At 37.4% G+C, this 15,046-nt stretch overlaps 5 protein-coding genes across 17 annotated transcripts in view; 1 reads left to right on the top strand and 4 right to left on the bottom strand.

The window, feature by feature from the left end:
* Positions 1-13: 13 nt before the first annotated feature.
* Positions 14-1,847, bottom strand: LOC122573347 (glutathione S-transferase C-terminal domain-containing protein homolog). The gene has a single exon (XM_043739573.1). The coding sequence runs from the start codon at positions 1,845-1,847 to the stop codon at positions 135-137; it is 1,713 nt and encodes a 570-aa protein (XP_043595508.1). The 3' UTR covers positions 14-134.
* On the bottom strand, positions 1,761-2,923 carry LOC122573378 (protein JTB). Its single transcript, XM_043739653.1, has 3 exons — positions 2,512-2,923; positions 2,176-2,409; positions 1,761-2,076 (listed from the first exon to the last, which is right to left on the bottom strand). Exons 1-3 carry the CDS (start codon positions 2,565-2,567, stop codon positions 1,914-1,916), a joined length of 453 nt encoding a protein of 150 aa, XP_043595588.1. The 5' UTR covers positions 2,568-2,923; the 3' UTR covers positions 1,761-1,913.
* A 435-nt stretch (positions 2,924-3,358) lies between these two features.
* Positions 3,359-7,337, bottom strand: LOC122573327 (OTU domain-containing protein 7B-like). Of its 6 annotated transcripts, none has more exons than XM_043739559.1 (8): positions 7,235-7,337; positions 6,113-6,353; positions 5,611-6,029; positions 5,158-5,529; positions 4,768-5,081; positions 4,531-4,689; positions 4,381-4,453; positions 3,359-4,321 (listed from the first exon to the last, which is right to left on the bottom strand). In XM_043739559.1, the coding sequence occupies exons 2-8, from the start codon at positions 6,333-6,335 to the stop codon at positions 4,220-4,222; spliced, it is 1,662 nt and encodes a 553-aa protein (XP_043595494.1). In that variant the 5' UTR covers positions 6,336-6,353; positions 7,235-7,337; the 3' UTR covers positions 3,359-4,219. The 6 variants fall into 6 exon arrangements, with proteins under 6 accessions (XP_043595494.1, XP_043595449.1, XP_043595485.1 ...); XM_043739514.1 differs by having other exon boundaries at positions 7,148-7,258; XM_043739550.1 differs by lacking the exon at positions 7,235-7,337 and adding an exon at positions 7,116-7,139.
* Positions 7,338-7,641: 304 nt separating this feature from the next.
* On the top strand, positions 7,642-10,413 carry LOC122573353 (glucosidase 2 subunit beta). The gene is made up of 2 exons (XM_043739585.1): positions 7,642-8,829; positions 8,912-10,413. The coding sequence occupies exons 1-2, from the start codon at positions 7,932-7,934 to the stop codon at positions 9,583-9,585; spliced, it is 1,572 nt and encodes a 523-aa protein (XP_043595520.1). The 5' UTR covers positions 7,642-7,931; the 3' UTR covers positions 9,586-10,413.
* A 1,456-nt stretch (positions 10,414-11,869) lies between these two features.
* Positions 11,870-15,046, bottom strand: part of LOC122573301 — a 90,700-nt gene continuing 87,523 nt past the window's right edge. For all 8 annotated transcript variants that reach the window (XM_043739479.1, XM_043739451.1, XM_043739461.1 and 5 more), the window contains 3 exons: positions 14,254-14,314; positions 12,627-13,963; positions 11,870-12,550 (listed from right to left, as the gene is read on the bottom strand). In XM_043739479.1, the coding sequence (XP_043595414.1) occupies positions 12,125-12,550; positions 12,627-13,963; positions 14,254-14,314 (1,824 nt within the window). In that variant the 3' untranslated portion in view covers positions 11,870-12,124. The remainder of the gene's footprint in view (positions 12,551-12,626; positions 13,964-14,253; positions 14,315-15,046) is intronic.

Here is a 15,046-nt window from a genome sequence, read left to right as displayed (position 1 = left end):
AAAAAACACTTTATTTTTTAGGTAAGTAAATATGCTTTTATTTAAAAATCGTTCGACCAACAAGAATAATTTTTAAATTGATCATCATTTCCCATCTCATTGTAAAATGCAGAATTCATGAATATGTAACTTAATTAACTTACACATTCGACGTTTACAATTTCTTTTTTAGGAATACCTACTAATATATGGTTTTTAGGTGTACACGTGTTCGGTATGAATTTCGAAAGATACACTCTATAGCCAAATTGCTCGGCCAATAACTTTCTATCGGTATCGATAATAGCCATGCACTCGTATCCCTGATTTGTTTTAACATTTTTCTCATCGTGTGTTTGGTCTGCAGCATGACTAAGAATTATATAACTTTCCTGATCTATTTCATCCCTAAAAATGTTACTCCTTGGGTACGTTAAATGATGACAATTATGTAATGATCCATAACAACACGGACAACACACAAAAATAGCTTTTTCTTTGATGCATTGTTGTATGACTAAATCAGTTGCAACTCCACACGCATGCAACGACATGCCAATATCGAAGTGTCCTTTAAAATAGTCTAAATTACATTGGTAAAATTTTATGTTCGTTAATTTTAACTTGTTCACTCTTTCCTTGGCTCTGTTCAGCGATTTTTCTTTATTCTCCAATAATATAACGGTACAATATGGCAGAAAGTACGCGACTAATATACCCAAGTGACCGCTGCCGGAACAAAAGTCTACTATTACATCTCCCGTTTTTGCCAATTTCATCACCGGTTTACACATATTTTGTAACTGTTCGTGTTTCCTTCTTAAGCGCGCGAGTGGTAAGGCACCACCTTCTGGGGTAGCGTCATACGGTACCGAAGACCAATCAAGATTCAATTCTGCACCAAATGGTTCCAAGTCGAGTTTGGTTTGTATATTTAAGGTTTTGAACAATCGCAACGAGTACTCCACATCTTCTTGTCTCGTATAAACGCGACTTTTCGGTTTATATCTTTTCGGATCACTTTTATACAGACTTTGATTTGGTACATCAGGAAACGTGTAATTGAATTTAGTCATATCTTGACTCTTCAATAATGGCAAACACTCGAGGCAGTCGACTATAATTTGATCTTCGATCATTCTTTTATACCATTTAACGGTTAATGGAAGAAGCTGCATTGTAGTTTCGCTCGAAAATACACTCAATAAAATATGAGTGCAAACAAATATAATTATATCTGCTAGAGTCACGTACGAACCTTCGGCATATGTATGTTCTGGCGTTCCATCTTGTGAAATTACGTTCTCGTCAAAATATTTTTTCGACCTGGTATATTTATACAGATTGTGCAGCCTAGCTGGTTGCGACATGTGATATTCAAATCTGGCCATGCTGGAAGGTAACTCGCTTTGTTTTGCATCACCCACGTGTAGAAATTTTACAGTCAGTACCAAATCTACCTCGCAAAATTTCGTCCAAACGCTTGATTCTGAACAAGCACTTAAACAGGATTCTTTGAACCCTAATAACTTTCGACAGTAATGTGTTCGACATTCTGCCGTGGTTTCTTTGATTATTTCGCGCAGAATCGCGCAAAGCCCTGCGATGCAACTAGTCTTATTTATAACGATAATTGGCAATTCACATGACAGTGCCGGATATGGAATTTTATTCATATCCATAACTTCATAAACAAAAGTGGAAATATTTATAGTATATACTCGTTCAAGAGGTTTTTGTTCACTTGGTACAAACTTAATATTAATTTTAGAATTGCAATATTTTACAGTAAATAATGTTATTATTGTTTCTATCGGAACTAAACATAATTCTGTCAAAGAATATACTTCCAAATAAACTTCATTCATTTTTTTAATCTTCCTGATATATCATTAAAGCACAAATAAAAGAAATAAAAGATGTTATTTATTATACTATGCACTAGCTCTCAGCTGCCTGGCTACTTTTCTTATTATCCTTTGCCTCAGGACATTTTCTCTCCAATAAACACTGATACAGGAAGTTAATGCCAAAAGAAACATAACTGTCTCAAACTTCCAAAATGCTCTTTCCTCTAACCAAGCTACCCTGTCACAACTGAATTACATATATGTATTATATTTACTACAATATTTGATGCAATTCTTCATAAAACTATATATAAAAGCACTAGCAAGAGTACAGAAAATTAATTACCTTCTTGTTATAGCCTCTCCGCTTTTACATTTCAGAACCTCCTTGTATCTGGCGTAAACACATACATCAATGCTTTTACTTGCTATTTCAAAAGCAGAACATGGATGACATTCTGATGTTACTTCATATTCATCTCCAGAAATGCATCTTGTATTATTTTCAAAATTTTCTAAATAAAGTTTATTGGGATTTTCTGTCCAATGGCTTTCAACAATTAATACCAGTATTGTTAATCTAGGATAAAAAATATAATGTTATTAATACGTTTATAATAACCATACTAACGGTATGTTAATAATCACAACAATAGACAAAGAACTATAGAACAAAACTAACCCTCCTAATAGTGTTATACCAATTAACATTCTCTTTTTTGTGCATAACTCGATCATTTCGAGGTACACTGTGTCATGAATTTCGGCTTTCTCGGTCAGCTTACGTGACTCATGTGAGAGGTAAATAAAATTTTTAGAGAAACCTTCGTAAATAAAGCCAAAACCATTGGCTAAAGATAGAATGAACTTACATTAAAAAGAACTTCCTGTAATAAGGTATGAAATACCGGCCTGTCAAAAAAACAGAGTGTGTCTTACGCCCTCTGCAATTTCCTACGGCGAACATAAGAATCATCACAGGCGACTCGTTAGTAATTATATCGGTAAAACAGCAAGATGTCGGTATATTTATCACTAACAACTTTTGTATCTATCGCTGCTGAGGTATGCGAGCATGAGTTCTATTGTTGCCCCTGACTTCGATAGCCACCAAAGAGGAAGTTGTACCTGTAGTTATAGATCAAAAGATGAGTAGGCTTAATCGTCGACGAACATGGGAAAAATTCAGCCAAAAGTACGCTACATGAATTACCACCTCTGGCAGTGAAACGACAGAACTATACATACATTTCTTTTAGTGGGAGTTATATGCATATGCGCAACGAGTGGAGAAATGTGCATTTCTCACTATTGTAGGCGAAATACGTCTATATTTATTCATTTTATTTATAAGAAATGCATACCAAGAATTAGTACACACTAAATTAAAGATATAATGCAATCTATGTACATATACAGACCGTCGAAAACATAACAAGATCTTCAGTTTCTTTTAAACGATTCACATCTCAAAATATATATGATACAAAGGTTCATAAGATACCAGGGAAATATAAAAAGCTCCAAAATATAAAAATATGTTTTATTTTTCACACAATTTTACATAAATAATTGCCAACAGGCAACGAGACTGAATACAATGAATGATTTGATATCAGTTTAATATTATAATATTAAATATCAAATTCGCGCTCTCTTACATAGACACACTGAAGCAGTGAGTAAATAAGTGAAGCGCCATCAATTTATACAAAGCATTATGTATATTGAAAGCGATAGAAATAGCTGCGACAGAAAATGGCATTTTCATCATTGCGTTGAAAATCGAGTATTATCATTATGCTTGTATACTTGTAGTTTCTGTATTATGCGAGACAGAAGGCACGTGCAAAAAAGTTAGGAATTGTTTACTTGTCATGAAAATAGTGACATATCGTTATTTGCGAAAATATAATACTTTTTTTATTTAATATGATTCGGTCTTATAAGCTATGTGATGGACTTTTAAGCTGTGATATATATATATATATATATATGTATGTATATATGTTTCAGAAACAGATAAACCCTGTATATCTGATATGCTTCTTAGAAAGATAAATAGTAATAAATAAAGAAAGATAACGATAAATATGTGTGAACAAAATTTGAATGACAAGTGCAATATTAGACCATGCGCATACGCTCTTAAAAGAGAAAGCGTTTTATTGTCACGATATACGAGAATCACTGGTATGTTGCCTAGTTTTAAATAAAAAAACTAAATAGAATGAATTAACATATCAGGAAGAAGAAAACCTGGCGAGACAGTTTCTCTTTTTAAGCAACTTTTTAAAATGGCTAGTGTTATGCCTAAATCCGATTATATGTCATTTAACTCGAGCAATATTAAAGAGTTATTGTCATGTATCGTTGAGACCAGCAATTTCTCAACGATAAAGTTGGTTTGCCCAACATTGTGAGCAGAAGTAATCATTTTCTGCAGAACCGAAAAATTGACAGTCTTCATTGCGACATTGTTTGACATTAGCCTAAGAAAAACCTCAAATTATTCAAGCTTCATAATTACAATGAATATTTAAATCCTTACCTCCAAACTATTAGCATTCCATGACTCTGGCCTCTGTTTATAAACTGATGGTTGGTCATTATAAAAAGTAGATCTATGGAAAAAATAATTTATGCGGTGCACGCAAAAACTAATAGAATAATTCATAGAGAGGTATATTAATCTCAGTACCTTGAAAGATAAAGTGTACGATCTTTATTCGGATTGGTCGGTAACAATTTGCTGACGCTTGCATGGCTGTCTTGATCGCTGGCTGTATAGAACCTAGATTTGCCAGCACCATAATTCATTTCGCTCCCAGTCTCGTCGACTTTATGATCTTGGAGATATCTGTATGACATAAAAATGATTAGGAGTCGTATTCTAGCTATAAAGTGAAATTATCATAACTACATAAGGTTTCTATACCTTGCGTGAGCACATTGGAGGTAATTCTGAAGCATCTGATCCACATATTGATGACGTCTACTTCTGATCCTTACACATAACAAACCTTCCGTTGAAAGACCACCGGCCGTTGCTGGTAAACTCTTTGGTCTCTTTGTCATAGACCACAGTCTTTTACTAACGGATTTTCCAATTGATCCGAATTGTTTAGCAACTCCAAGCAATTGTTTCGCGGTTTTAGAAAGTGAACCATCAGTATCTGACAGTCTCTCGATTTCTTCCGATGTGAAATTTTGATATTCGCAGTCTAAATATTGCCGCAATAAAATTTCCATCTAAATACCAATATTGAGTAATTAAATTTTAATGTACGCTGCAACTATAGTTCATGTTATCGATAAGATTAATTACCGTATCTTGTTGACAAATTAACAAGTCTCGCGAACCTTCTTCCCAATCCCAATCAGGTCCTGGATCTACCGCGAATAAAACTGACAGTAGTTGACCTGTATCTGGATCTATAAGAGGTATGCTAACGCCTTCGTTACAACCATCTCCAAAATCACTCGCTCCATCCACCGTAACGAGAGGAGAGAAATGAGCTGAATGATACGCTAAAAGCAATGGGGTTCTATGACAACGCGTCGGAGATACTTCTAATGGTAAATACACTCCACCAAATGGAATTGGTGCTAAAGCTACACCTTCTGCATCTTTTAACATAGTCTCTGCTATAACTATTATAGGCCGCTTTAAAGCATGAGCCAAAGCTAATATATGTACCTATAAAGTTTCAACTGCATAAGTATATGGTAAATCTGAAACTCCAGAAAAATTCGAAAAAAGTACAGAAACCTTACATACTTCTTCAAGACTTTGGTAGGAAGTAGCAGTTTGGTTCCTGAGAATAGGAGAAGCCATATCTACGATGGTTTGCCATTCTGTTAACCATTCTGCCTCTGTATAAGATAAACCTGAAGCTGCATTTAAGCCCATTTGACGCCATTTCCACCTTCTAAACAAAGCATGTCTATATTCTCCTTTAGCCAATGTATTATACAGAGCTTCTCTGAGTGTAAGAAGTCTATCATGAAAGCCCCACATGCCAAGAGAAGCTGCATGTAGGAGACAATTGCCATCTCCTGATGTTGCCAAAGGCCATAAAACTCTGTTACTTCCATTTTTACATCCCCCACACCACCAATTTAAACGACCAGCAGCTTCCAATGAAGTTAAGCACCCACCTTCTATTAGATCTCTTTCCAAAAATTGTCGAAATGAATCTAAGTGTAATGTATCATTCAATTATTAAGACACAATAGAGAAAGTAATTGTAACTGGTTATACTAGAGCATGGGTAAAATACCTGGATATACAGTTAGATCAGGAAGTGAAAATGTAAACTCCGGAGTATCTAGAGATTCTATAGTTGCTAATTGAGAACGAGCATAAGAGACAATGGCAGCATTTTCAGTTGCTCGAGATATACCTCTGGCTAGCTTCTTTGTAGTTCCTCCTCCATTTTCCAATGCATTATTAGAATTTGTCTCTTTCTCCAAACCATCGTACGTGGACAGTCCTACGTTCATTACACTATCTTCGTGCACCTATAAAGTAGCAGTTCATCTAAAATTAATGACGTTACAGTTACAAAAGTGATAAAAAAGTATCACAGAAAATGTATGTGAGTTATCATATAGTATACAACTAAAAGTTACAAAAATGCAGCAGTCAAATGGCTTTACACAACAATATACATGTATATATCAGTATTTAAAAATAGAACAAGGTGACATTTGTATGGTAATAAACATAGAATGGTTATGCACATAACAAATTTAATTATAAATACAATTAAAAGGAAAGGAAAGCGAGGAGAAAGCATTTTAATCCTCATGATTACGAAATATCAAAAGTGACTAAAAAAGCAGACGGTATATATAGGTACATGTATACATATAAATAGAATTATATATACGGAGAACTTGTATGTATATGTGCCACTATCGGGTATCATTATTCAAAATGTGCAAACCTTGGCCCGTATATCGAATTAGTGTAGTGGAGCGTAGCAGTAGAGTATCGTTAAATAGTATTCTAATTGGACTACGATGCACGAGCCGCTCGTATACTATCTCACATTTTGTACCACTGTATTCGTACTAAACCCTATCTCAACAAGGCTACCCACAATGTATGAAAACGGCCAAGAATCTGTTTGCACAGGAGGTGATACAAACACAACATAACCTAGAACACGCAACCTCGAAACCAACTGGTAGGAGAGTAAAGAGAATAAGAAGCGAATTATTATTATTGCGTCACAGAAGTCATCGTGAAACTCTAAATCGGTCACATGTCTAACTAACGAGGAATTAAGAGATACACTGTTGTTATTTACGCAGTTGCATTCCCGCCCACCAGTGGACAAGTTGATCCTGATCACGATAACGTAACCAATTTTGAAATACAAGAAAATCATTCGTACCGTTTATCACATAATATCGTGTCGCTACTTAGAAATGCATTTAACCTTGAAAGCAAGCATTGCGCATCACATGTACCGCCCACCTATATAGTATGAAATATGTATAGCACATTTGTAGAATAATTGAATAGAAAACACCACCAAAATTAATCATTGACCTTTATCAAGTTACATCGTTCTTTTTTATTTTTATCAATACAAAATCATACAGCTGTTTCATTTTAACTTTAACTTTTTTGCGGTTTGTGTTATTAATCATTATGATTCATTATTATTATCGTTCCAAAGATAAACACCTGCGTTTTCTTAATATTTCGTTACATTGTTTTTTATTAGAAAGCAATTATACATCTTCTAACGGTAGACAATGTAACGTTATTTATTGAGAGCGTTTTTGGAAGGTTACAGAAAACTGTACAACTGAAAAAGCCGCCTTAACATGTTTTACTAAGTCGCGTGCAAACTGTAGCGCCACAGGTTACCGTTTTTCGACATTGTAGTTCGTCTACCTTGCTTAAATATAAGATGCGAGACGCGACCATGCCGATGTAGTAGGTGTGCACGAGTGTGTGTTATGTACTCGTGTCCGTTTTAAACCTCAAAAAGTTGGTCGATTTTGCTGGAAAAGTTTGTCAGTTTACCGTGGACGATAATATTTTCATACAGTGGACAGAGAATCGGAAGGCATATTATCACGATGAATAATTGCGGCATACACCTGATGTTTTTTCTATCAGTTAATCTGTTGATTCTATTGGGCCACGTAGCCGGTTCTAAGGTGTTGCAAATTCGTGGGATATCTAACGCGAAAAGTTCGCTTTACCCATCGGATCGTGACTTCCAGTGCCTTGATGGAAGCCTAATAATACCATTTTCATATGTAAATGATAATTATTGTGATTGCGCGGATGGCAGCGATGAGCCCGGTACGCCTGCCTGCACAAACGCCTCGTTCTACTGCGAAAATTCCGGTCATAAGCCTCGCTATATACCATCCACCTGGGTAAACGACGGTGTTTGCGACTGTTGCGATGGCAGTGACGAATATAGCTCGGGCAAGGAATGCTTAAATAATTGTAATGAACTTGGGAAGGAAGCCAGGTTGGAGCAACAAAAAGCAGAAGAGTTGATAAGGGAAGGTAACAAGATAAGGATGGAAATGATTGCTAAAGGCAAACAATTAAAGACAGATTATCAAGCACGCTTAGTTAAATTACGCTCAGAATACGAAGAAGCAGAACTTGTAAAGAAGGAGAAGGAATTATTAAAGACTCAAGCAGAGGAACGCGAAAGAGCTGCTTTAGAAAAGTACAAGCCAGCTGAACCAGAACAATCTGTAGCACAAGAAGGAGAAGAGGATGAAGAATTGCACGAGTCAGATGCAGAGGATTATTTTAAACTACTAGACTCCGATAATAGCGGTACTGTAACAATTGCAGAGCTTCAAACTAGGGTGACGTTTGACAAAGACAGAAATGGAGTTGTAACTGAAGAAGAGGCAATGTATTTCTTAAATAATCAGAAGGAAGTCAATCTTCAAGATTTTATTGATTCAGTATGGCCAAATGCGAAGGTCTTCTTAATGTTAGAACAAGGTTAATAGAAAGATTGTCTGTCGGTGATACATTTCTTTTACTTCTATTTTGAACTATGCATTGTATTAATATCTTATTTCAGGGATGTTTAAACCAGCGAGTCGGAAAGAAGAGGGAGAAGACGAAGAAGATGAAGAAGGAGAGATTCGTGAGCCAGTGGATGAAACACCTGAGCAAGAAAAAGTTGATGGCACAGAGGCAGATGAAGCTGTAGGCAAAGAACAGGTGAAACCCGAGGAATCTCAAGTGCAGTACGACGAAGAAACGCAAACTGTCATAGATGAAGCAACAGCTGCACGTGAGAATTTCGAAAAAGCGGAAAAATCCGTAAATGAACTGTTAACGGAAATCAGAGAGTTTGAAGAAAAATTAGATCGTGACTTCGGCGTTGATAATGAGTTCATACCTCTAGACGGCGAATGTTTCGATTATACGAATTTGGAATATGTTTACACCTTGTGCATGTTTTCGAGAGCGACGCAGAGATCGAAATCTGGCGGCAGCGACATTAACTTGGGTCACTGGAACGATTGGAGCGGACCGGAAGGTCAAAGGTATTCGAAGATGAAATACGACTCTGGCCTCAGTTGTTGGAACGGACCTGCGCGTTCTACCATTGTCAATCTAAGCTGTGGTAAAGAAAATAAACTAGTTTCAGTGACAGAACCTAGCCGGTGCGAGTACGCTATGGAATTTTCCACGCCAGTTGTATGCAATGCGAATCTGGAATCCGCCAATACACATGACGAATTATAAATTTCATATCGCATAAACGTGCAGGATTTAATACGCGATTGTATGACTTTGAAACGTAAGGTACATAAAAATGGCAAGGATGAATAACGGCCTATTTTCAAGTTTGTTTCTTGAATGTTTAACGCGTTAAATAAATAGTTATTACAACTTTGCAAATTTGCAAATTTGCACAAAGTTTTTTACTATTGAAGATAAACGAATCTGATAAGCCATAGTAAGAGACCCTAGTCAAAGCTCTTACGATAAGTAATGGTAATTTTATCGAGTATCGAATTCGTGATCCGTTATTCGTCCTTGAATTAGAAACTCTTTGTCGTTGTACTTGTATACATAAACAAACAGAATTCGTAGCCGATAACACGATCGTGAGTTATCAACGAGCTCAGTTTGCTTAAAAGGTAGAGAGACATTTGAATATTCGTGATAAGTGAATAAGAAATCGTTGTTACACAGTAATTGCCAATATTGTGTTACTGTTATACATTCCTCCTTTTGTACGAGACGAATTTTTATGAACTGGTCCGAATAAAACGACCTAAGCTGTTTCACTCGTCATTGGGTCATCACGCAGTTGAGCGACTACCTATTTTCGTCAAGGTCTACAAGACTCTCACCCGAAGTAAATGAACTGGAGCAACCACTCATGCACACATATACACTCTGCAAGAACAAAAAAAAAAAACAATTTTCCCAAATTGCTACGTGTAACGTAGAAAACTGTATTTAATGTATCGAGATATTTTGTAATTTTCTAAAGATGTGTCCGTGATCGACGCATCGGAATGCGGGTTCAATAAAGAGGAAAAGAATTTTGTTGTCGAACTGTAATTACGATGGCAGCTTTATTTACATTAAAATGGGCGACTTTTACTCTTTCTGTATTATATGCCTGTATATATTTATATGTATTTATATATACTATAATATTTATACAAATATAAATATATATATATGTATATATACATATATTTATATTTATATATACGCATATTTATTTATATATATATTTATTTATTTATATTCTTCTTTCAATTATGCCAGTTCTTATACGTTATAGTGATGGTTAATTCAATTCTCTATTTATGTCTCATTAACCTAACAATCTACGCGTATCTTTTGGAGTTTGAGACTTTTACAGTTAACTAGAAAACTAAAAGGGGAGGTGGTCAATAGGGAGGAAAGTGATAAACGTTTCTGCGCGATTTATCCAACAATGTCCGCAACCAGTCGATTCCTTGGTACTTCGTTAAGGCACTTAAAAGACTGGAAAGAAGTATCTTGTCTTGTCACGCGGTATTACGTGATGAAGACGATACGCTCTAACGTCTTTTCTTCACCCCACGATGATCCACTGTTTCCCTTTGAACGTACACGGTTTATTTTGATCTCAACGTGGAACTTATAATTCTCAGACGTACAATCTTCAATTTGAAATCAAAAGATACATTTCGTTTATTGTATTACTCATATAAAAAGAAAACAACCGAAAGCATTATCGCTTCTTCAAAATCTGGAAAGAGTAGATCGAATATCTAATAGTATAGAATATAATCTCTGTCAATTTCGCGTGGTTTGACGTCGACACGTAGAAACTACTAGATTGATATGGAAAGGCAGCATTTCCCAAAGATTTTACCACAACATCTCTAAATATAATTGAACTATGTTTTCGTTTAACAACATACCCTGTGTTCGCTTAATGGCTCGTTTTGGCCATTGAACTAAACACTCCTTAAATCATGTTGACTATTATATTTTCTATATTATCTTTTATATATTCTCTTTATTTGTATTCCTTTTATTAGTGCCTAATCTTGCAATGGGGTTTTTCCTTTTTTTATTTACACAGTGGAACGAAACACGACATTTATTAGCGACTCTAAGCTACTGTACAACAAGAAACACTAAGCTCCTAACACGAGAAGAATTTGTAAGCACGACACGCGAGTATATTGATTCGCGGTATCGCGCACCACCTAATACTGCATTCGGCTATGACCGGTAATCTTATCGTGTATGCGATTTTTGTTACATGTAGAAAAAAAAAGGAGGAAGAAAATACGATTGCAACGGAACAAGTTAAATAACACGCGATTTACAAGTAATTACGGTCAGTAATTATGTTTAAACACGTTGACCTCCCAACTTTCTCGACACGGATCAACATAAACTCTCTTTACATATTGATTACCTTTCCACTTTTCTTTGTTTCTTTTTTTCTTTTTTTTTTTTGGTGTTTTCGAGTGAGAAACGAAGATACGCCTCATGAAAAACATTATAAAAATTTGAAGTAAATAATTTACATTATTGTCCATCTTATAGTCTTAACCAGTCGAACGTCTTCGTTCGTATTTCGTTTCCTTCAGCTTATTCAGTCTACAAATAAAATCCAGATATAAAAAAGTTTACATAGGAAAAAAAGGCTTTGCATAGTTTCGACCAGTTTCTCTTCTTATGTATCCTTTTTTCCCATTAAACAGGCGAAAATCAATCAAACGCGTGCCTGTTAATTAATTACGTGTGTAGATGTGTGTAGTGTTCATTTGCCGAGTTTCTCGAACATGATTAGTTTCTCCTTGAAACTCTTCGTGTCCGTGGATACTTCGGATATATTGCCGTTTAACATGTTTTGTAAATCTTCGTCGTTCTTACTAACGAGGAGATTGTCGAAGATCATCTTGTTATCTTCTTGCTTAGCGACTGGCGAGGTAGGCTGTGACGTGGTGATCTGTTGCTTCTTCTTAGGATAAATCACAGAGCTTCGTTGGTTATTGCCGTTGTCGGCCATTCTGGTAACTATAGTGATGGCTAATAATTGATGAATGTCGATGTTCTCCTTCGATTCCGACGATTGACGCCAGTAAAATTTGTCCGATGAGATCAAGGATTTGGAGTCCTCCGTGCCGTCCGCCATTGAAATTTGTTCCGAATGCGACGTCATTAGAGGTTTATTGGTCCAAGGATCCTGAAAATAGAAACGTTTCTTTTTTTACTCGATCAATAATTAATACGAGCAGAAATCGGCTTTCTCAAAAACTTACATTTTTGTCGCGTCTGTCCGCAACAGCGTCCGCGAGATCTTCGTGTTTCCTATCCTGATCCAAATCTCTCTCCAAACTGTCCAGAGTTTCGGTACTCTCCGACGACTTATTCCTCCTCTCAGAATCCAACGTATCCGTACTGCCAAGCTCCGAGCTTTCGGACGATTTCTGAAGCCTGGCTGGCTTCCTAACCGTGATCGGTCTTTTCTCTTCCTCTCCATCGTCCGTTGGGACGATGTCCACGTAACTGGTGCTCGGTATTCTTTTTGGTGTTCTTCTGATTCTCCTGTTTTCTAATCTGTCATCCGACTCCAAATTGTCAGAGCTTTCGGACGACATACGTTTCGAGGATCTCCTGCAGCATTTCCCGAAACTATCTCCGATATTTTCCCCCTCGTCTTTCGGCTCGCTTATCTCGATCCTCTCGAAATCCTCCGACGACTTGGACGTACTCTTCGATAACCTTCTTCCCCGAGACAGATTTATATCCGAAATGCTACTCCTCTTCTGCAGTTCTTGAACAGTCTCCGTTCCAATCTGCGTTTGCTCCAAAACCTCGAAATTCTCCGACGACTTTGATATGTTCTTGGAGGATCTGCGAGCGCGCAACTCAAAGCTGCTCCTCCTACGCTCGATGGATTCGTCGCTGGCTAACGCCTCTATCGCTTCTAGGCTGTCGGAAGACTTGGACACGCGATCGATCGACTTCGAGATCGGGTTTAGCAGTCTTCGAGTCACGGGTTTCCCTTGTTCGTACTCCATTAATTTGTCGAAGACGTCCGTAGATTTGGAGAACCAAGTGGGAGCCACTTCTAGACTGTCAGGCGATTTCGACAATCTGTTGGAGGATCTCCTTCGAGGTAGCTTCGATTCCAGCTCTTCGAACATTTCTGTATTCTTTGGTGTTCGATTCGACGCTTTCCTGACGATCGATCGAACTTCTGGCTGCTTCTCCAAGTCGTCGTTCACTTCGACGCTCGCTCTCGGGGCAGTCACGGCGTCCAGGCTGTCCGGGGACAAAGAGGCCACGCTAGATGGCTTTCTAGGAAGTTTAGCTTCCAGTTGCTCGAAAATGTCCGACGCACGCGACAATCTACTCGAAGATTTCCTCGTGATAGACACGTTCTTCGGTTCAGTCGGTGAAGACGCATTGCTGTTCACGCTGACCGTTTGCTGGTCCAAGCTGTCCAACGAATCCTCCGCTATGGTCGTGATCGTCGACGTGGATGTGTTGGCAGCTTGAGAGCCAGTACGCCTCGGAGGCCTCCGGTTTTTGGGTCGAACCGCAATTCGGTGATGTGCCGCTGTATGGTTCAAACTGGCGCTTTCCAGTTGCGCTGGTGGACAAATGGAAAGTTTCGTTAAAATAAAATAAATTTGACGTCATCTACCTAGGCTGTGGATTTCTGCGCGTTATTTATTACAGTACGAAATAGTTTGATAATTTTCGAAGAAATATTTGAATCTCGAGGATCAGCCACGATCCTCTTGAAAATCTTAGGTAGACGCGTTATAACACGATTTAAGTTCACTGCTCTTCGCGTCCGTAGAAATATAAATTTACGTTAAAATCCGACAGTCTGTGAAATTACGTAATAAGAATAAGAATGTTAAGTTGGACACTTACGTAAATCTTCTTTGGCCACAGGTATAATATGATCGATGGTGTCCTTTGGCGATTTTGAGCCCTAGAAAACAAAATTCAGAGATAAATTCAACGCACCGTTTGTTCAATTAATCGTCGTTGAACTCTGTATCAAAAAACAAATACGGAATTAACATTATACGACGCCAACGACCGATTACAGAGAATTTAAAAAATTCGTAAAATAATAGAAAATTGTAAAAATAGACCGACGACGGGCTAGACGAATTATTCGTGACACTGTTAGTGGCCTTTGAGCCTGCATCGGCAGGCGGGCTCGCAAAACGCCGGGTATAACGGTATTAACTACTATCGGGACGAGCAAGTGCGGCCAGTTAACCGTGATCGTTCGAAACCGGTTGCAGGTGCCGTCTCGAAAGACACTTCTTCACCAGGAAACCTTTCGTTCGTGCTACCGTTCCCCCCTCGTTTTGCGGCACGTCGTTGTCGAGAGCGTAATCGCGTGGCAAACAGCTGGTATACAAGTCGATCAGAGAATCTACGCTCGTTTCGTAAAACGAAACTCGAATTTCTCTTTTCTTTGTTCGTCGCTGGTCTAACTCTACCGCTGACACACTTCAACCTATTAGCCGGGCAATAAGTTATTTGTTACTCGAATCAATCGCCTCTTGGATACGATAATTTCTTTATTCAAGAGGGTATTCTAGCGTAGAACATTGAACAAAATTTGCTTTTCTGCTTCTGTATCGTTCGAAAGTATAGATACAGGCAACTACGTTCGCAAAAGAATTTCGCAAGATTCGTAATATTATTT

The sequence above is a fragment of the Bombus pyrosoma genome, linkage group LG2, assembly GCF_014825855.1.
Source record: "Bombus pyrosoma isolate SC7728 linkage group LG2, ASM1482585v1, whole genome shotgun sequence".
In the NCBI taxonomy this organism is placed as follows: Eukaryota; Metazoa; Arthropoda; class Insecta; order Hymenoptera; family Apidae; genus Bombus; species Bombus pyrosoma.
Note: the sequence above shows the minus strand (reverse complement) of the source record. Positions and strands in the feature narration are given on the sequence as shown.